Raw genomic sequence first — 21688 nt, forward strand, 5'->3', positions numbered from 1 at the left:
ATGAAAAATGCTATCCACCTCAAAAGAGAGAGCTGAAGAGCTCTAAGTACAGATTGAAGTAAATTTTCTTTTGCTTTATTTTTCTTGCTTTTTTTCTTTTGCAACATGGCTAATGTGGGAACATATTTCCTATGACTATATATGTGTGTGTGTGTGTGCATGTGTGTGTATATGTATATGTGTGTGTGTGTATATATATATATATACATATATATAAAATGTGTATCATATTTCTTGCCTTCTCAATGGGTGGTGAAGGGGCAGGAGGAAGAGAGGATTCTGAACTGAAAATAAGAATTTTTAAATAGAATAAAAATAAATTTTGCCCCCTTGGGAGGGAGGCAGTATGGTTCCATAGAAAGAGAACTAGATTCAGAGTGAGGACTTGGGTATAAATCTAGTCTCTGACAATGAATCCTTCCTTCTTTCTTTCCTTTCTTCCTTCTTCAGGACCAAGTTTTGGGTCCAAGGGAAGTAAGGAGATAGAAAAAGAGAAAGATATAGTCCCTGCCATCAAGGAGCCTATAATCAAGTAAAAATAAGTAAGATCTATATAAGTAATTGCTATATTACCAATTAATCAAAAAACATTTATTAGATACCTACTGTATGCAGGCATTATGCTATACAAAATAGCATGTGGTACATACCATAAGAATGGTATAGACCAAAAGATATTGATGTTCAGAGTAAATAAAGATCATTTCCAAATGAACAGCCAGAAAGTACTTGAATAGAGATTTAATCAATTCCTATACCTTTTTCAGGAAGGCTGGTGATCAAGGAACCCTTCCTGAAAGATATTGAACTTGATTAAGTCTTCTATTCAAAGAAGACTGATTATGACTTTGATCCATGTGAGACTAAGGACTTCAAATTAGGAGATTGTCATGATAGCATTTCTTAATAGTTTATAACACAACCAAGGCCTTAGTGCTATATGAGGATGTCACTTCTACAAGCAAAGGTAAAAGAGGCAGTGTGATAACTGGCAGAAAGAAGGGTCCTTAGATGTAATAGGTACCAGATAGCACCTACAATCAGGATCACTGGGGCCCAGGGAGGGAAGAGAATTGAGGAGGAAGGGGGAACAAAAGTTAAGTCCTCCAGGGCTTGGAGCAAAGCAGAGATGAAAAGCAACTACCAGTCAACACAAGCCCACAGCAAGGATTCTGATGCGTAGACTCAGACATAAAGAGACTGGGGAGATGGATCTTGACCCCTAAAGTCTCTTCCAGCCCTAGCTTTATTAATACGCCAGCTGTTAGTGCCCTTCCCACCCCCAAAAATTATCTTGTATTTTTAGTAGATATTCATTTATATACAGAATGTGAGCTCCTCAAAGGCAGGGACTCTTTAATGTTTTTTCTTTCAATCCCAGGCTCCTGACACATAATAGGTGTTTAATTGATTGATGATTGATTGATCATATGATCATTAAGAACCCCCAGCTCTAAAACCTATGATCCTGTAAAAAGAAAACTGTTCCAACAGGAGGATACATCGGGAACAAAGGCATGGAGATAGGAAAGGGTGAAACGTGTATAGGGACTACTGAGTAGTTCATCTTTCCCAAGGTATATGTGTAGAGTAATAATGGGAGATGTGACTGGAAAGGTACGTTGGGGCCAGATCATAGAAGGCTACGAATGCCAGTTTAAAAATTCTAAATTGAATTGATTCAGCAGTGGAAAGCTACTTAAGTTTTACACATATATATAGATCACAGAGGGCCATGAATGCCAGTTTAAAAAGTCCTCTGTGACTTTCAGGATACAGAATGATATATATATATACACACATACATATATACATACATATATATAAAATTATATTTTATTCTCCCTCCAGTTTCACCCACATATACACACTTTAAAAAGAAAAAGAAAACCCTTATAAAAATATGTATAGACATGCAAAACAAATTTCCCTATTGGCCATATCCAAAAACACGTATCATTCTGTACCCTGAATCCATCATTTCTCTGTCAAGAGATGAGTAGCATTCTCCATCATCAGTTCCTTACAATCATGCTTCATTTACTCCAATATGTTGTGTGCCTTGTTATCCCACTGATCAATTTGCCTACTTTTTAACCAACACCAAATCATTTTGATGATTGCTATTTTCTGGTAAATAGTTTGAAATCTGCTACTTCTCTTTTATTTTTCAGCATTTCCCTTGAGATTCTTTACCTTTTATTTCTTCAAATTCTTATGTTGTGAGGATCAAGGAAATTGATGTATACAAAATGCTTTGCAGATCTTAAAGGGCTTGTTAAATGTTTCATTTTTAACTAGCATTATTGGCCTGTGAGCTCAAATTCAGTTCCTTGAAAGATAATGACCGTAGCACCCGGCTCATATGGCTTCTGTAAAGCTTAAGTGAAATAGTGTATGTAAGTCCCTTAGCAAACCTTGAAGCACTACATGAATATCAGTTGTTATTTTTATTACTATTACCCAAGGATATAGTTCATCTGGACTAGATAACTTGAACGAGGACATTTAAATAAAGGCCTTTTTTATCTTAGCTATCAACTCCCTATCAGCCATATTTGCTCTGACCTTTCCAGTCCAAAGACTTGGTAAAGAAAACAGAAGGAAAATAAGAATTGAGCATTTGTGTTTTCTATCTGTATTTAGTTATCATCATCCCATTGTCCCAAAACAGCCATCCTCTTCCTTCTGTGATCTTCTTTCCTCAGCATAGCTAAAAGAAACCTTTTTGTTTTCCTTATCTTTCCATGCCAACCTAAGGTTATTTGAGTTTTATACTCATGACACCATCCTTATGTTGTGGTTTGGGGTGCTGTAACAATAAGGCAATAAAAACAATGTAGATGTCAAAATGCCTATGTAGTTCTGTATCGCAAAGTACATGAGACTCTCCACATAGAAGGTAGAAGAAGTAAACCATTTATTCAGACACCAGAGAACCATATCCCATAACCAAATGCTCAGCTCCCACAGCTAGTCAGTCCACTTCATCATAACAGCAGAGAACCCAAAACATTCCATACAGAATATCACAACATGGAGCCTCACCATCCCAAAACCTCCCTGACCCCCTGCTGGGGTCTTTTCAAAACAAACTCACAGTACAGCTAAGTCAGCCTGTTCAGTTCTAACAATCACGAGGGTGGCCATTATAGCCATTAGTAACCATAACCCCCCCCCCCCCTCTCTCTCTTTCTCTTTCTCTCTCAGAGAGAGAGATCATTTATTTTAACTTGTATGAACAGGAATTCACTCTACAGTATCTCTCTCTCTCTCAGCATTTTCTGTGACATAACTTCCTTTTCCTGTCAGGAAGCTCCTCCTACCATGTAACTTAGGCTTCCTATGATGTAAGTAGGTCACATGGCCTATTAATGGGTGGGAAAGATCTTCAAATCTAATTGCTACTACAGGTGCTAGGAAGCCCGAAATGCAAGGGTACAGAGCTGGTCTGCCTCGAAAGAATTTGCCCAATCAAGCTTTTTCAATCAGAGTAATGAGGTTTTATTATATACAGATTGGGCAGGCAAGATTCTAAGAATCTGCACAATTTAATGGGGGTAAGATTGGTACTTTTATACAGAAAAAGACTGAGGAAAGATCTGAATGAGATTAAGGAGATTAAGCAGAAAGAAACAGGGCCTAGCAGTGCCAGATCTCAAAGCAGTAAACATCAAAATTATCTTGTGCTACTTAAGAAATAGAGAGAGAAACCAATAGAAAGGATTAGGTACATAATATAGAGCAGCATACAAACATATTTTCTTAGAGTTTTATAAACACAAAGACACCCAACAACTGGGGCAAAGACTTACTATTCAAAAAACACTGCTGAAAAAACCAGAGAACATTGGTAGAAATTCAGTATATACCAACATCTAACACCATATGCCAAGATAAGCTCCAAATGGATTCGTGACTCAGACACAAAAGGTGACGTCATAAATAAATTAGAGAATGAAGGAACAAATTATCTTTCAGATTTGTGAATAGGGGAACAGTTCATCACCAGACAAGGGATAGAGAAGGGTCATAGAGGATAAAAGGGACAGTTTTGATTATATAAAAATAAAATTTTTCCACAAAAAAAAAATCAGTGCAGCTGAAATTAGAAGGGAAGAAGGTAACTGAAGGAAAAATCTTTGCAGGAAGTTTCTCTGATAAGGACCTCATTTCCAAGATATATTAGGAACTGATTCAAATTTATAAAAATAAGAGCCATTCCCCAGTTGTTAAGTAGTCAAAAGATGTGAATAGCCAGTTTTCTAAGAAAGAAATCTAAGCTATCTCTAGCCATATTAAAATTGTTCCAAATTACTAATAATTAGAGAATGCAAATTAAAGCAACTCTGAGGTTCTAACTCACATCCATCCAATTGGCAAAGTTTAGCAAAAAAAAAAAAGGAAAAAGATGAAAATGTTGGAGGAGTTATGGAAAAATAGGCATATTGATGTACTGCTGGTGGAACTTTGAAAATGGTCCAGCCATTCTGGAAAGCAATTTAGAACTATGCCCAAAAAGTCACTGAACTGTGCATACTACCCTTTGTCCCCTGGATATCTATATCTCAAAGAAATCTCAAAGGCCTATATCTCAAAGAAATCAAAGAAAGAGCAACAGGGTTCATATAAAAAATATTTATAGCAGTTTTTTTCTAGTGGCAAAGACCTGGAAATTAAGGGTCTACTCATCAATTGGGGAATGGCAAAATAAAGTATATTATATGAATGGTATATGAATATAGAACACTATTGTGCTGCAAGCAATAATGAAAGGAACAGTTGCAGAGAAACCTGAGAAGGCTTGTATGAACTGATGGAGAGTGAAGTGAGCAGAACCAAGAGAACAGTAACATTATAAAGACAACTTTGAAAGGCTCAAGAATTCTCATCAACACAATCATTAACCTTGATTCCAGAGGACTAATGATGAAGCATACTACCCACATCCTAACAGAGATTTTGGACTCAAGGTGCAGAATGAGAGATATTTTTTTGGATATGGGAATTTTTTTTGCTTGACTGTGCTCGTTTGTTACAACCATTTTGTTTTCCTCTTTTTTTAATGATTAAGAAAGGTAGAAGGGAGAGAAAACAGATTTTTGTTCAGAAAAAAAATGTTAAATTTTTTAAATGAAGGGATTTATACAAGATCTCTGAGGTCCCTTCTAGCTCCAAATCTTATGATGCCATGAAAAAGAGAAAAGGTAAAGAAACAGCTTTGTGTATAGAAGACATTGGTTTATTCTAGAAAATTTCTAGATTTGATTTATTCAGGAAAACAGAGTTTAGTGCTCTAACATAACATTATCTCAAAGACCATTGTCTCTTCTCATCTTAGTTTCCTTATCTATAAACTAGGGATAATATCCATCTCTTTGCATGTATATATATGTATATATATATATACATATATATGTATGTATGTGTACATACACGTATATGTGTATCTTTAGTGTTTTGTGAAATGTTAGAAAAATTAACATTAGAAGTCATTAAGACTGAGTTAAAATTGTTAGCATTTCTTAGGGTAAAGCCATAGGTGTTTTCTAAGTACAAAATATTTTTTTTAAATGAACAAGTACAGTTTAAAATAATAATAATGCTACCTGGCATGTATACATATATATACGTATATAGTACATTAAAGTTTGCAAAGTACTTTACAAAAACCATCTCATTTGAAAACCGAAACAACTCTAAGTAGGTATTATCACCATTTTTCAGTTGAGGAAATAAGTTCAAAGCAGTTTCAGTGACCCTGGTCACAGTTAATTTATCAAAGGCAAGATCTTCCTTCTGAATTCAAGCCTAGCACTTTTATCATCTATGCCTCAGTGTGATGTGTTAGAAGTATAATGTAATAGTTGAAAGTATGTTCTCAGTCATTCAGTACTTACGAATAAGTGCCATCAGTGTGCCCTTAGGTTCAAAAAATCAGCTGCATAAAAGTAAGGGATGGGGGAAAACAGCAAGATGGCAGTTCATGTGAAAACTACCTGAGGGTCTAGTAGATTGTAAGCTCTTTATGGTAAACCACATTACCTGGAAGTCAAAACAGACAGTGTAACCTTAGGCTGTGTTAACAGAAGTATAATGTCCAAAACATAGGAGATGCCAGTCCTATTGTCCTCTGCCCAGGTCATAACATATCTGTTAAGTGCCTACCATGTACAAGGCACAATTGTAAGAATTAGAGATGCCAAAATAGATATGACACAAGCCTTGTTTTCAAGAAGTGTATTCTCTAATGGAGTAAAAGATGTATACGCAAATAACTATAACACAGAGGAATTAAATTATAGGTTAATAGGCAGATCCAGCAAGGAACTATGAAAAATTCAAGAAATCACTTTTATGTAGAGGGATGAGGGTTAGGCTTCATGGAGGAAATAGCCTCTGATTTGGTGAAGAAAAGACAAAACTAAAACAAAGACTGAATCTAGATGGGGTTGAGGAGGCTGTTGCAGATGGCATGAATAAAGGCAGAGAGAGAGAAGTAAGTATGACAGTGGGTATAAGTTGCAGGGAAATAGATGATGTCATTATAATATAGGGATTTAACAGTAAGAGTATAGCAGTTCCCAAGACTGATATTGCACCTCATTCCCCAACACTGGATCTCAAAGATTTTTAAGAGGACAATGGATAATATCTCATAATAGAGAACTATTAAGACAGGATGAGCAGAAGCCATCATCGCAGCTGGCATGCCTGTTGTCTTTATGTTTAACCACAGAATGCACCATGGGCACAGAAACATAAATATCACTTTGAAATGAGAGATGGGTCCAAGCAGGGAAAGGTGGAGACCGCATCTATTGTAAAGAAGAATTAGATGCAGAAGACAGTGAAGCAATTAAGTGTTTGCCAAGAGCCTTAACAATTCCCTCTTTTTATTACTGCGTATGATTTTACAATAGCTTTTGTTCTCATGTGGGAGATAATTTTGGAGATCTGTCTTTTAACTGTTTCTCCATTATTTAACTTGGTCTTCTTTGTGCATTTGATGTGTGATTTTGTCATTTGAAGTGATAAATTCCTGAAGATAGCTGATTTAGTGAAGAGCAAAGTGACATCCCCATAAATCCAGAGTTCAATTCAGTAAACATTTATTAAATTCCTGTTATGTTCAAGATACTGGAGACAAAGAGACAAAAACAAACCAAAAACAATGCCTGCCCTTCAAAAGCTTATATTATCATCCACACCAAAGACTGTCCCCTTCTTCTCTTAAAAAAAAATTAAAAATCAGAAGTTTTCTTGGCAAGCATGGAATCGGAGAAAAGGCAGCATAATATAGTGGAGATAGCCCTGGGTTAAATACCAGGAGACCGGGGTTCAAGAATTGGTCTTCCAGCTAGGCAAAATGAAGGGACTAGACAGACCTCCAGAATTTCTTAGCAGGATTCCTCTCAAGTCACATTGCTTTCCTTTACACTTAGTTACAAATATGAAAGTTTATTCATTTTGGTATTTAGTCAGAATGTTCATTGATTTGGGGAAAACATTGCAGTTATTATCTTATTATTTATGTTTTAAGTACCTTCACCTTTATTCTTTTAACAGGGAAAGATGCTCGCCTCTTTGTCTTCAGGCTAAGCACTGTGAGGAAAGACATGGAGGGAAAGCAGATAGTGAAGAGCAAGTATGACTGTAGAGAAAATAAACTTGAGAAAACAAAAGGTGACTTGGTTCTTACTGTTGTTTTTAAGTAGTGGCTTATTTCTTTTTTGTTGATTTATTCCCCCATCCCACCCCCACCCCTGCCCCGTGTAAATTCTGTTATATAAAGTGAAAGTGACTTAAAGTTTAGGCTTTGATTTATTTTCATCCCAGTACAACAAAAATTCAGTTCAATTTGCTAACCCTTTACTAAGCACCTGCTATGTGCCAGGCACTGTGCTAAGCACTGGGGATACAAAACAAAAAGGCAAAAGAAAGCACGTGCACTGCTCACAATCTAACATGCAAATAAAATGTATATACAGCAAACTATATACAAGATAAATAGAAACTAATTTAAAAAGGGAAAGCACTGGAATTAAGAGGGGCTGGGGAAGGCATCCTGTAAAAGGTGGGATTTTAGTCGGGACTTAGAGGAAATCAGGGAGATCAGTAGACGGAGAAGAGAAAGGAAGCATGTTCCAGACATGGAGGACAGCCAGAGAAAATCCCGGGAGCTGAGACATGGAGTGTCTGGTTTGTTTGTCTACTGTCACTGGATCAAACAGTATGTGTTCAGTTAAGAAGACTGAAAAGGTAGGAGGGGGCCAGGTTATGAAGGGCTTTGAATACCAAACAGAGCATTTTGTACTTGATCCTGAAGGTAATAGGGAACCACTGGAGTTTACTGAATGGGGTGGGGGGTGGGGGACGGTTTACATGATTGGACTTGTGTTTTAAGAAAATCATTTTAGTGGCTGAATGAACAATGGATTGGAGTGGGAAGAGCCATGAGGCAGGCAGCAGAATATTGTAATTAGGCCAAGTATAAAGTGATAAGGTCCTGTACTACAGTGGTGGCAGTATATGTTCAGCTTTTAGTTATTAAGCAAACATTAAGTGCCTTTTGTGTGTAGTACATTGCTGAAGGTGGCAGAAATACAATGTTTAGATAAGATAAAGTTCCTTCCTCCGTGTAATTTATTGTCCAGTGGGGGGGGGGGGCGGAATAATACACAATAATACACAATATCATATGATAAATGCACCAAAGTGTTTTGAAACAAGATCCTACCTAAGATCTGAGGGGGAAAGTTGTTACCACTGGGAACAAACAGAGGCAGTTTTGTGTAGGAAGCAGCATTTTAAAGAGTGAGTAGGAGTGTGTATGAAGAGAAAAGAGGATATTTAGGGCCCAAGGAGTGGTAGGAGGAATATCATGGAGGTAACAAAGCATGAAGTATGTTTAAGGGGCCTAAGGCAATCTTTTTTTGGCTGAAATATAGTGTATGGGTGCATGGAGGGGAATTATATGAGATAAGGCTGGAAAAGGAGGGTAATACCATGTTGTGGATAGCCTTGAATAACTTTAAATTCCCACAAGGAATTTGAACATAGGCAATAGGGAAGCACGAAATATTTTTGAGCAACAGAATGATGTGACCAGATTTTTGCATAAAAGAAACTAGAAGAACATGTTGGGGGCAGTAGAAAATATCTAGTGAGAAGAATATGTTCTTCTAGCAAGAATTTGGAAGAAAGCACCAAACATCTTTAGTGGTTACAGTAGAAATATAAAGTGAGGAAGTTTTTTCAAACTTAGCTTATAAAGCAATGGTTACATTAATTTAATAAACAAACTACTTTGCTCATAACTTATGGGAGAGTTAGAAGAAAATTGATTTCTCACAAGAATCTAAAAATTGCTTATAAAATATAATTTTGGGTTTCGTTGCAATTTATTTATCTCTACAGGTTGCCATTTGTATGCCATTAACACTCATCACAGCAGTGAATTGAGGATTATTGTTGCAATTCGCAACAAGCTGCTTCTTATCACAAGGAAACACAATAAGCAAAGTGGTTTAACCAGTCTCCCATTGTTATGCTCGTTGTCAGAATCACCTGTTGAAGAATTCCAGTACATCAGGGTTTGTCTTCTTTTTTTTTTTTTTTTAACAAATTTTACCTTGATTTAGACCATCTGTGTCATATCCTGGATAGTGGAGGCCATTTCCTTTTACCCAACAAAATCTGGCTTGGGGATCGTTCCCAGTTGTAGAGAACGAACTGGGAAAGCTAACTCCCTTGATGTTCTGGACACCTCTGAGGGATCCTGGAAGGTGGTATTTCCCTCATTACATCTGACTTCCTGAAAGGCTGGGAGCCATATCTCAGTCTCCTTCAAGCTTTCAGAAATATTTCATCCAAAAAGAACTATAGAACATGAAATCCAGAAGAAATCTTAAATCTTATTTTGTGCAACTTTACCGTTCTGCAGGTGAGAAAACAGGTCCAGCATCAGACCTCAAGTTAGCTACAGAAGTAGGCTTTGAGACTAGACCAGTGCTCTTTCCTTTGTACCTCAGTGTCTCTGTATATGGGGAGTCACTATAGAGCATAAATGTCAAACATTGGGACTACTGAGTATGGCCTGAACCAGATTAAAATGTCATTGGAAAATATTTAACAAAAGAAATAAAAATATGACAGAACATACATGATGTTAATATGTGGTTTTCTAAATCAGTATACTGCCTTCATTGATCCTTGTGTCTGGACTTAGTGGCTCCCATTTCTATTGGCGTTTGATACCATTGTTGTAGAAGGAAGCCTACATGGGGAAAAGGTTGGCTTAGATAACTTCTGAGGTCCCAGGTTAAAAGTTTTCTGACTTGCTACATGTCACAGAGCTTCAAATAGAACAGGAGTGGGGAACCTGCAGCCTCAAGGCCACATATGGCCCACTAGGTCATCAAGTGAGGATATTCAACTGAATCCAAACTTCACAGAACAGATCTCTTTAATAAAAAGATTTGTTCTGTAAAACTTGGACTTAGTCAAAAGGCCACACCCAAGGTCCTAGAAGGCCACATGTGGCCTCAAGGCTGAAGGTTCCCCACCCCTGGAATAGACCCAGGTCTCCTAACTCCCATCCCAGGGCTTTTCCCACTATTCCACATTGCCTTAAAGCTGCCCATTCTTTTTCATTCTTGAGATCCTCTCTACCCCTACTTTAGAAATTAGGTGGTATTAAATTGCATGGAAGTTGAAACCCTGAACACTGGATTTGAAGGCATCATTAATTGGAACAAGAATCAATTTATCTTATTTTTGCTTAGTTAAAGTTAGAGCCTTTTGCATTTAGTATATAAAGTTATGCTAATGAGCAAATTAGGACATGAGGCATGGCAGTTTTACATTGAATCAATTTTATAAAATTCATAACCTCTGCATCCTTTGGGTAGCTAGTGTCCTGAGAACAGGTTATGGAAACGTGAAGATCAAATAAAGTCACTGACCACTTAGACATATCACCATTTTCATTGCAAGCCCAATGTTATAAAAGAGCTTTGGGAGGGTAGCATACTTATGAGAGAGGGTAACAGGACAGCTTCTCTCTATCCTGACCATTTTCTAACTTATCCTCATTGGTGATCCAGGAGATCTGTTTGTCTGATCCCCCTGTGGTGATGACATTGGTGGATGGGCCAACTGAAGAGAATGACAATCTGATTTGTGTGGCATATCGGCATCAGTTTGATTTGGTGAATGAGAGCACGGGAGAGTCTTTCAGATTGCACCATGTGGATGCCAACAGGGTAAGTTCATAGTAGCATGACCAGCAACAATGAAAGAAAACCGTCATTTGTTATATGTTCTTACCGGGTGTTATGATCACTTGTGTCTTATTTTCAAAATAAAATGTACCTATAGTTATATCTATATCATCATTTTTGATGATTTTCTGAACCTTCTCTGGCCATTTATTCCATCTGAGTATAAATGAAAATGGAGGTTCCCATATTGGAAAGAAAAACAACAAATCCAATAACTGAATCCTTATGGGGATTCCAGAGAAGCAAGCAGTTAGAGTTCTTCTCCCTTCTAGCCTCAGAACTAATACAACTGACTGACTCCAGGAGGGCTTAGGTGCTCCAAAGATAGTGAAAGGACAGCGCAGGAATCTGCCCTGAAATCCGGATAAATCTCAGCAGTTCAGGGCTGCTAATAAAGAGTATTTGAGGATCCCTACATATCTCATGGACTCCACTGTCAGTGCCTGAACTACCAGCAAGAACTCTGCTGACAAATTGGTGTTCATTATCTCTCTATGCCATTTCAAAGTATGATCCAGGGAACACTTAGGGCCCCTGAAACCCTTTCACGGGCTCTGGGGGACAAAACTGTTTTCATAATAATACTAGGATATTTTCTTTTCTAATGTGGTAATACCAATAGATGTAACCCACATAAACAAAAGCTCTTTGGCAGGCCCTCAATCACTGTTAAAGTAGAAAAGGGTCCTGAGACAAAAAGTTTGAGAACTGCTAATCTGTACAATTCCTTGGGTCCTATAGCTGAAGAGAAGGCTGGGGATTATAGTAGGTTCAAATGCAATTAATGAAGAGTACTTAAGGTGTGTGCTATTGATTGGTGAAGAATAGTTAACCATCGGTGGTGACCTCAAATTGGATATTTTTTAGTTCTAGCTTATGGTATCAGTTGCTTGGGTTCTTTCAACTGAGAATACCATTTTATCTCTGTGAAGGAGGGTAAAAAAGCTGACATTTGTCATCACTTAATAATGTTTGCAAGATAAACAGTGGACCTGTACCTACCATTCAGATAAGCTACCACCAGGCAGCCAGTGGTAGCCATGGTTTTGCCTTATGATATGAATATATGAGGTTTCCTATATGCTTTGTTAATTAAGTCAGCAACTTTAGCATTATTTTCTTTGATTATCCTTTTTCTATAAAATGTCTAAGTATTATATTGACTAGAATTACTAATTATAATGAACAGTAATATATAATAAGAAACAATAAATAATAAATAGAAAACTGTTATATTTTGGTAGATAACACAGCTTAGAGCAAGATTTTTTTAATGCAAAAACCTAGGTCCATTTAGTCACCTTTCTCTCTAAATTTTGATTGTTATCATTTACTCTTTAGTCTAACCCTGATACTTCCCTGACCCTTAATAGAACAAACTTGTTCTGAATCTCCTCTCTTAGAAATAGAACGTCCAACAGCTTGTTTCCCTGCCTCAGGCAGCTCTGGGTACCTTGCAGGCAGCTTTGATGTAACTCTTGATTGCTCTCCCTAAAAAGAATTTTACTCTCTTATTCATAACTTATTAAATAATAGTCCCAGTTTGCCCTTTCATGTTCCTTCCTGCTTTGTGGCTCAGCATAAATGGAAAGAAGAGTCACATGGCAGCATGAAATCAATGGTCTGTGAAAAAACACATCATGATCTTTTTTTTCCCAACTAGCTTCTCAGCCATAACCTGCCTTTTCTGCCTGAGAAGTCCTTCAGCTTCTCCCAGCTCCTTTCTGATTAGTAAAATGTTTAACTACACATGACTAGTGGCCTCAACCCCCATACAAGATTGACTAACTCTGCTCTTCTTTGTACTCATTTCCCCAGAACACATTTTTAAATATATTCATACAAAACATAAAACTTATAAAGATAATGAAGTGATTTCTCCACAAGAGAGAGATACAAATTTTAAAAGTCAGTACGTATTTTTTAAGTGCTTATGGGCACAGAGCACTGTACTCAACAGTCAGGTACAGTCCCTACCTTTAGAACTTATATTCTAATGGGGGGATAAGACACAAACACAAAATACACAGTAACACTTAAGTGATAAGCATTAGAGAAGTACAAAAATATCCTTCATGAGAGAATTTATTTTTATTTGTTAAATTAATTTTTACTAATCTTTTATTATAGACAGAAAAGGGGAGAGGCAGCTTCTAAGGAGGTGGCATTTGATTTGAGTTTTATAGGTGGGGTAAAGCTTAACAGGTGAAAAAGATTGAGGAAGGACATTGAAGACATGGAGAGCACAGATGTGGGAAAGCACATTTGGGAGGGAGTCCAATTTGATGGAGAAATAAAAGATAAATCTGGAAAAGTAGGGTGACCCCAAATTATGGAGCCTGAACTAGACTTGAATGTGAGGCAAAATAATCTGGATTTGACTCAGGAGGTCATAGGAAGCCAATGACGATTTTTGATCTGAAAGATGAGACGACCAGATCTATGTATGAGTAATATTATACTGGCAGTAATGTGAAAGATAGTTTGGAGCAGAAAAGAATGGAGGTGGAAAGACTGGTAGGTGTCCTTGTAGTAATCCAAATGAAAAGTGGCAATGGGAATAGAAGAGGGGATCAATGTAAGAGATATTGTAGACATGGGATTGACAGGACTTGGACTAGGAGAGGCCTAGTTGAGAAAAGAGTCAAAAATAACTCCAAGATTTAGAAAAAGCAACACTTGAAGAATGGTGGTGCCACTGAATGGAAAAAGAAAATGGTGTCATGAAGGCACTTCCAACTAGGTTTTATAATGGATCTCCCCTGAACTAGAAAGAAAAACAAGAAGCCTTAATATCCATTTCAACCAACTAACCAATGATTACTGTTGAGCAGTAATATGTGCCTTTTACTGAATTGGGTGCTGGGAGTGTGAGAGAAGTATAAGACATGGTCCAAACCCATAAGGAGGTTAAAGTTAAGTTGGGGAGATGTGCACTCACATGAAAAAAATAGTTAACAAATATGGCATGTAGTCAAATGTCAAATTGTGCAGGTTAGAAGGTTTTTTAAATGCAAATATCTAGATACCTTTCTGTCAAAATCTTCAACTGTAATTAATTACCTGTTAGAAACATGGAGATCTGAACTTGGTCCTCCCTTAGGCTTTGGTAGTATTAGCTTATAAATCAGAAATTGGAAAATATAACAGAACATACAGGTTGCTACTTGTATGGCCTAGGCAGTGATTACCTACCTAGGCAGGAATTAAAGAATAGAGAGTTTAATATAGGCTGATGATGTCAAGGAAACCTTTGTAGAGGAGGTGAACTTAGGAGTGGTTAATAAATAATTTCCATCCTCACTTTTGCTTTTGCCATTCCCTCAGTCTGGTATACCCTTTCCCAAAGTCTCCCTAATGAAAATCCTTCAAGGTCCCATAAAGACAGTGGTGGTACATTGGAAAGAGCACTCAGGGCTCACATCTCAGTTCTAGCACTTTCTTAGGTAAGACACTTAACTTTCAAAGCCTCAGTTTCCTTCTCTATGAAAATGGAGATAGTAATGCCTGCACTGTATCCATCACTGAACTGTTGTGACAAACAAATCAGGAAAAAGTGAAAAAAATTCACGGAAAGCCCTTTATAAAATTATACAGTGCTACGTAAATGGCAGTTATTGTTATTATTCCTATCATTATCATCATTATAAATGTCACATCTACCAATGAAGCCTTGGAAGCTCCCTGAGAACAAGGACTATATTTATGCCAATATCTAGCATGGGTTATTAGGCAATTAATAAAGGGTTAGTGAATGAATGAATTTTCCAAATTGTAGTGATTTCTCCTTCGATCCAAATTCCTATAGCTCTTTGTCTCTTATGGAATTGTCTTATTCTGCCTTAGGTTATAATTATTTGTCTATATTACTATTAAGACCCTTATTATAGGTGTAGGTATGTTCATATGTGTGCATATATGTTCTATTAACCTTATAAGAAGAGTCAATATGACACAGCAATTACAGGGCCAGACTTAAAGTTAGGAAGACCTTGTCTTAAGACCTGCCTCTAACACCTACTACATCTGAACTCCCCAGAAGCTTGGAGGAAATAGAGAAAAGAGCAGAGGTTTAAGGATTAATCCTTGAAAGACACAGATAAATTTGAAAGAAAGAAGTCACTGAAGGAGACAAAAGAATGGTCAGAGACATGAGAAGAGAGTTTCAAAAAGAGAATGATCGAAAGACTCAGGTGCTATTGAGTGGTGAAGGAAGATCAGTGTTTGTCTAAAAGGAGGTCATTGGTGGCCTTAGAGGCATTATGATAGAGTAGTAATAATGGAAATCAGATTACAGGGAGTTAGAAGGCAACAAGTAGTTAGGAAAAAGAGATAGCAGTTTTAACTAACCAACTAACCGTTCATTTGGAGGCGGCGGTGGTGGGGGCGGGGGGGGGGGGGGCGGGTGGTGGAGCAGAAAAAGCCCTGCCTCCATTCAAGTTACACAAAGAAAAGGAGTGTGTAATAGCATAATAGCTATAAAGGACAAGAAAGTTCTGGAGAAAAAGGTGGAACTAGTGGAACAGATAAGAGAGTGGCATGAACAAGGCTCCTTGAAAATCTGGAAAGGATGGGATTGAAAACCCAGGTGGAGGAAAGAAAGAAAAACACTTCTTCTGAACCAGGTGGGAAGGAAGGAAGAAGAAATCAATATAAAGGCAGATCTATTGCAATGAAGATCTATCTTTGCTTCAAGTCTTTTCCATCAGTGTTTTCTAATCACTACCCATTCACATAGACCCAGGAGATGTTTCCAGATAGTAGTGAACTCATTCCTCCCTGAGTTTCTATAATGCAAAGGGCCAGCTGCAGGTATTAATGGCCACACTAAGCATCTCACTGATTCAAAAAATCTTTTCAGTAGTGTCAGTATTCAGTCTGCCCACTACCCTTGCCCATTATCATTACAGGTTAATTTTGTTGCAGCTATTGATGTGTACGAAGATGGGGAAGCTGGCCTGCTGCTGTGTTACAACTGTAAGTGTTGTTTCATTCCTAAAATATTTAAATGTGTTAGACTTGTTCTTTTTAAGTCGTATAAAGGCTTAATTAAGGGAGTTAGCCATAGTACTTAACTAAATGCATCATTTCCATTTACATATATTGTACCTCAAATTTCTTGCCCAGGTATGGCTACAATATGATAATTGCCCAGCTGTGTCAGTCTGCACAGCCTCTTTTTCTTTCTCTGACAGTGGTACCAAAGAATGTTCTGGAAGCTAGTGTTGTATTGCCCTCCATGGCATTATCTTCCAAAGATAAGAATATACTCCTGTTTCTCATTAGCAACCTGTGCCATGTTATCTAAACCTTTCTTGAAATAAAGTGTGGGTGTGTTATGATGTGGTGTGTGTGGGTGTGGGGTGTGTGTGTGTGTGTGTGTGTGTGTGTGTGTGTGTGAGAGATAGACCATTTAAAAAGAAAAATACAAACTATTCATTTGCAGAAAAAAAAAAAAGCAAAGGAGTCCTGCCTGAGTTGCTATTATAATACACTATCACACACTTATATAGTACTATAAGATTTACAAAGTACTTTCCTCACAACACTCTATAAAGCAGAAAATAGAAAGATCATTCTTCTCATTTTAAAGATAAGGAAATTGAGGCTCAGAAAAATGAAAGAACTTGCCCACAGTCTCATAATTAGAAGATATCAGAGGTTGGACTTGGAATTAGGGCATGTGACTCCCAGGTCCAATGCTGTCTTCCGTTGTTCCGGATTGCCTCTCGTAAAACTTCTTCCCACTGGAAATACCTGTTTACAAAAGGGGAACAAAGATTTCTCCAAATGTAAACTGGTTCCTCCTGTTTCCCAGTCATTGCTTTTACAGTGTTATGGGATAGTTGTTTGATTTCTTATTTTTTAATTTCTTGTAAGATTTTTAGACATTTAAATAAACTTTATTATTTTGACTTTGGCATTTTGTCTTTATTGTGAAGTCACCAGGGCAAATAATTGTCAGAGTACTTCCACTGATAAACTGATTTTGATTTTTTTTTCTTTTAGGTACCTGCAGAGGATGGGAAGGGAGGGAAGAATTGACAGGGAAAGGAAAAACAATGAAAAGTAGAAAGTTAGGGCAGGGCTTTTCCCTGAAATAAAATCAGATGTTATTCATTTAAATCAAATTGTTTTATTTAAAATCTTTTTATAAATTTAAAAAAAATTATATACTAGCAGAGTTCATGACAGATACATTAAAAATGCAAATATTATTTTGGAATAGTTGTTATAACTTTTTATAGTATTTGGAACAATACAGTAACAAAGATTTTTAGAAATTTTTTCTAAATAGTGCATTGGTATATATGAGGCTATATGATATAGTGGAAACAATGCTAGATTTGGAATCAAAAGACCTGGTCTACTGAGTCCAGTATTATTGCTTAAACCTACAAGGTCTTGGGTAAGTAATGGAAACTCTCTGGGCCTCAGTTTCTTCATGTGTAAAGTGAGATTAGATTACCTGTAAGGTCCCTTCTGACTTGAACTCCTGATCCCACTTTTCTCTTTTTCTTATTAATATTCTTAATACTCATTACTAAGATCCATCTGTAACTGTTGAAAGCTGACTATGACACAGGGATCCTCTAGTTACTTAGCAAGAATTAAGCTAGAATAAATTTCAGGGTCAAGAATGAAATATAATTGCTGACAAGATTTCACTAAAAATCACACCGTTGAATTGATGAAAGACCTAACCACCTAGATTCATCAGAAATTTTTGAAATGCTAGTCTATTTAACTGCAGTAAATTCTTCCTTAGCTAAAGAGAGAAGCTTTTGTGTCATCATTTAAAAGGAGAAACTGTCTAAAAACTGGGAAAGATAGAAAAATTCATCCTTCTGTTCCAGGTTTCAAATATATAGGAAAAAGAAGGTGAAGACTGAACTGCACACACATGCCAAAAAAAAAGTTATTCTAAGTATTTCATGTTAACTTTGCTGAAATATTTTTGGAGCTGCAGGTGGGAAAGCTGTTTTAGTTGATTTTTAAAGCACATCTTAAATTTTAAAGTAAAACAATGCAATTATTACAGTTCAAAATTTAAAATATATTCTTTTTTATTAAAAATAGGTATATACTTGTTGGTGAAGTCAAATGTAGAGCATACATAAGGTTTAGTTAAGACAATTTAAATATTTTTATTGGCTTCCTAATTATAGGTGAGATAAACTAACCCCAAATATTCCTGAATTCAACAGATAATAATTTGTATCCTAAAAACTTTATGCCTCATAGAGACAGATCTAGAAGAGACCTTAGAGGTCATTGAGTCAAACTCCTTCATTTTGTAGATGAGGAAACTGAGGCTCAGAAAGGTTAAATGACTTGCCCAAGGTCATTCAATTAGTAAGAAGCAGAACTAAAAATTAAACTCAAGTACTCTAACCCCAAATCCCTTGTTCTTTCCACTCCATAAACATTTGCTTCAGTTAACTTTGGTAAATAAAAAAAAATTATGTTTTGTTTACTTACCTTCTTTATAGATGCTACTGAACCCCTAATTATCCCTATGTTCTTAAAAGTATAGTACAGTAATAACTCATTTATCTGGAGGTTTCTGGTAACATCCAGTATTAAGATAAGGTCTACAGTAGAAGTCAAAATAAGAGAGAATAAGTTTTAGAAGAGAGAGTAATGGTGAGAATTCTTATGTCCTGCACATCCAGTCCTTGGGAAGGACTGGCCATAGGCCACAGTGGAGAGGTGCCCGTGGTCTGGGTATAACACTTTCCTGGTCGTAGAAGTGGGGATAAAAGGGTCAACAGAGAAGTTCCAGTGCAAATGAAACTTGGGCACACCTATTAATCTTAGGATAGTATAAACCAGGTAAACATATCAGTTATCTGGAAGGAAGAAGAAGGTGCTGCCAGAGACTGAAGATGACTCAAAACCAGAGATTCACAACAATATCTGGAGGGTCAGCATTGGAAGCTGCAAGGGTCTGATGCCAGGAGACAGAAGAGGATAGATAAGGAAGATGGAGTGAATTTGTCACACACACACACACACACACACACACACACACACACTACACACACACATGTAAATTTTAAGCTTGTCTAGGTCTTGGCCAGCTCCGTTCTCCCAACTTGTTCAAATCCCTTGTCATCTGAAAAGTTGCTTTTGCCATCACTGTCATCTTTGTCCTTGGTGGAAGCTGTGAGTGTCTTGCATATGTTACTATCAGCTGTAGCACTTGTTACTCTTATTTTCATTAACCTCCATGGAATTTAGAGAGTCATCTATATAGTATTCCTCCTCACAGAGAACCCCCTCATTTGTGATAGTGGGGTGGGATACCGTCATTAGAAGGCCTTCTTCTCTTTGGGAGAATGGCTAGTTTAATTGATGAGATGGCTTCTAGATTCTCTCCTTATCTGAATCCTTTTGTCCTAGAGTTATCTCCTATATTTGAGTTTCCTGGTATATAGTAGGTACATCATAAATGTTTGTTGGTTAACTTGATTATATTTATGGGAGTCAAGGATTTCATTTACTAGTAATTCTTCCTGCCCACTTACTATACTGGTGGTGGGAGTGAGTTGGGAGGGTACAGGTCCTGTTCCCACTAGAGTAGGGACACACATAGAGGAAAGGAGCTATCATTGGTAAGCCATTGGGTTAACTACTTGGACCATGGAAAAAGAGCCCTATCAACTCAATTCATTAGTTTCTTTGCTGATCTGTTAACACACAGTTTCTCTGCCAAACGTGGTATCCAATTTCAAAAGGCTTCTTAGGTTCAATTGGTATTTTCTCTCTCCATGTAGACTTCTTTGCCTTTACTCAGCCTATCTTAAAAGTAAGTCTCTGCTACCTCCATCTCCCTCAGGAACTGGCATTTTGATGTAAGAGGTAAGCACTGGAAAGAACTAAGGATGAAAACCAGTTTGGTGTCATGGCTCAATGTCAAGGAGATAACCAAGTTTTCGTAGCATCATTCTGTAGTGGTCAGAAGTGCAACCAACTATCCTGGTGGTAAGAATTGCAACAACAGAAGTACTACTCTAATGTCCTGTTGATTCTCTCAGATTGACTATTTAATGGTGGGCTTTGGATTCTGGTAGGTTGTCACGACAAGCAAAGTGGGATTTTTTGCTGTTTTTTCTTTTGGAGTGCTTCTCAGCACTAAGGCAAGCAAGTGCCTTTGATTGAGTCTTGCCTTTGTTTCAATCAAAAGTCTTTTATTGAATCAAGAGTCCTTGATGACCTGCTTGAGTCACAAGAAAGCCTAAGTCACATGAGTTTGGGTCGCATGGTTGTGATGCCCTCTGACCCTGAAGAAGCGCATATATACTCTGAGGTTAGCATTTTGCTTTGGGGGCTCACTCATTGGAAGAGTATTCATGTGATTTGGCCAGACAAGACTCTGGGTAGCTGTTAAGGAACTCCCTGGCTTTGAAAATCCAAATTTTGGTGCTTCTCTCTCTGGTAACTATGTATGTATTGCTGTGGACAGTTAGAAGCCCTGTCTGCTGATTTGCATTATTTGCTCTGATTATATAATTTCTGCTTGTAATTTCTGTTTGTGTTTTCTCTGAAGTTCAGGGTGCTGACTCTTTCCCCTGAACTAAGTGAATGATATATGTATGTTTAATTAAAGTGACATTGTAAACCCCTTAAAGTTGCTTTCCTTAGAAAAGCAGGTCAAAGAACTTGTGCTAGCAGCCCTCCTGTGTGCTGGTGTTGTTGGTCTTGTTGTTGGTCTTACCCTCCACGGCAGCTGCTAGCAGCATTGGTGTTACATCCGTCTGTGAATTTTAGGCATTCTGGAGATCTTTTGGCTAATGCTGTATGATCCATCCCTTGCTTAGTACTCAGGGAAGACACAACTTGTTCCCAGGATAACTGGATATTATTGCATGGCACAAATGCATGTTGCATCCCAGCCATGATCCCCTTTGAGAATTTACACTCCAATATCAGAAATACAGAATCTGTGAATTCAAAGAACCTTAGCAACCATCTAGTTCAATCCACATACAAAAATAATTTTCCCTATATCATACCTGACAAATGGTTTTCCATCAAGTTCTATAGGGATATTTTTAGAATGACTGAGGCAGAAAAATTATATTTGATTGGGCAGTTCATTTAGTCCTAGGCCAATTCTAGTTTTTTTTTAAAAGAGAGGATCAATTCACCTCTTTCTCCACTGAAGCTTCAGTACTGTTTGTTAAGAAAAGAAAGAGTCCTAGTCATTGGAACACGATGCAGTATTTGACAATAATTATTGGGAAAATTAGGAAGCAGTCTGGCAGACTAGATATAGAATATCTCACACCATATACCAAGACAAGCTCCTGTTGGGTATGTGATTTAGACATAGTGACCTAAACAAATTAGAGGACCATGGAAGAAATTACCGGATCTATGGATAGAAGAAGAGTTCA

At 37.3% G+C, this 21688-nt stretch overlaps 1 protein-coding gene across 1 annotated transcript in view; it reads left to right on the top strand.

Moving 5' to 3' along the window:
* Positions 1–21688, top strand: part of GARNL3 (GTPase activating Rap/RanGAP domain like 3) — a 187607-nt gene that overhangs the window by 120223 nt on the left and 45696 nt on the right. The window contains exons 19-22 of the mRNA XM_036750526.1: positions 7570–7686; positions 9421–9596; positions 11109–11267; positions 16196–16262. Of these exons, the coding sequence (XP_036606421.1) occupies positions 7570–7686; positions 9421–9596; positions 11109–11267; positions 16196–16262 (519 nt within the window). The remainder of the gene's footprint in view (positions 1–7569; positions 7687–9420; positions 9597–11108; positions 11268–16195; positions 16263–21688) is intronic.

Source organism: Trichosurus vulpecula, chromosome 3 (genome assembly GCF_011100635.1).
Source record: "Trichosurus vulpecula isolate mTriVul1 chromosome 3, mTriVul1.pri, whole genome shotgun sequence".
In the NCBI taxonomy this organism is placed as follows: Eukaryota; Metazoa; Chordata; class Mammalia; order Diprotodontia; family Phalangeridae; genus Trichosurus; species Trichosurus vulpecula.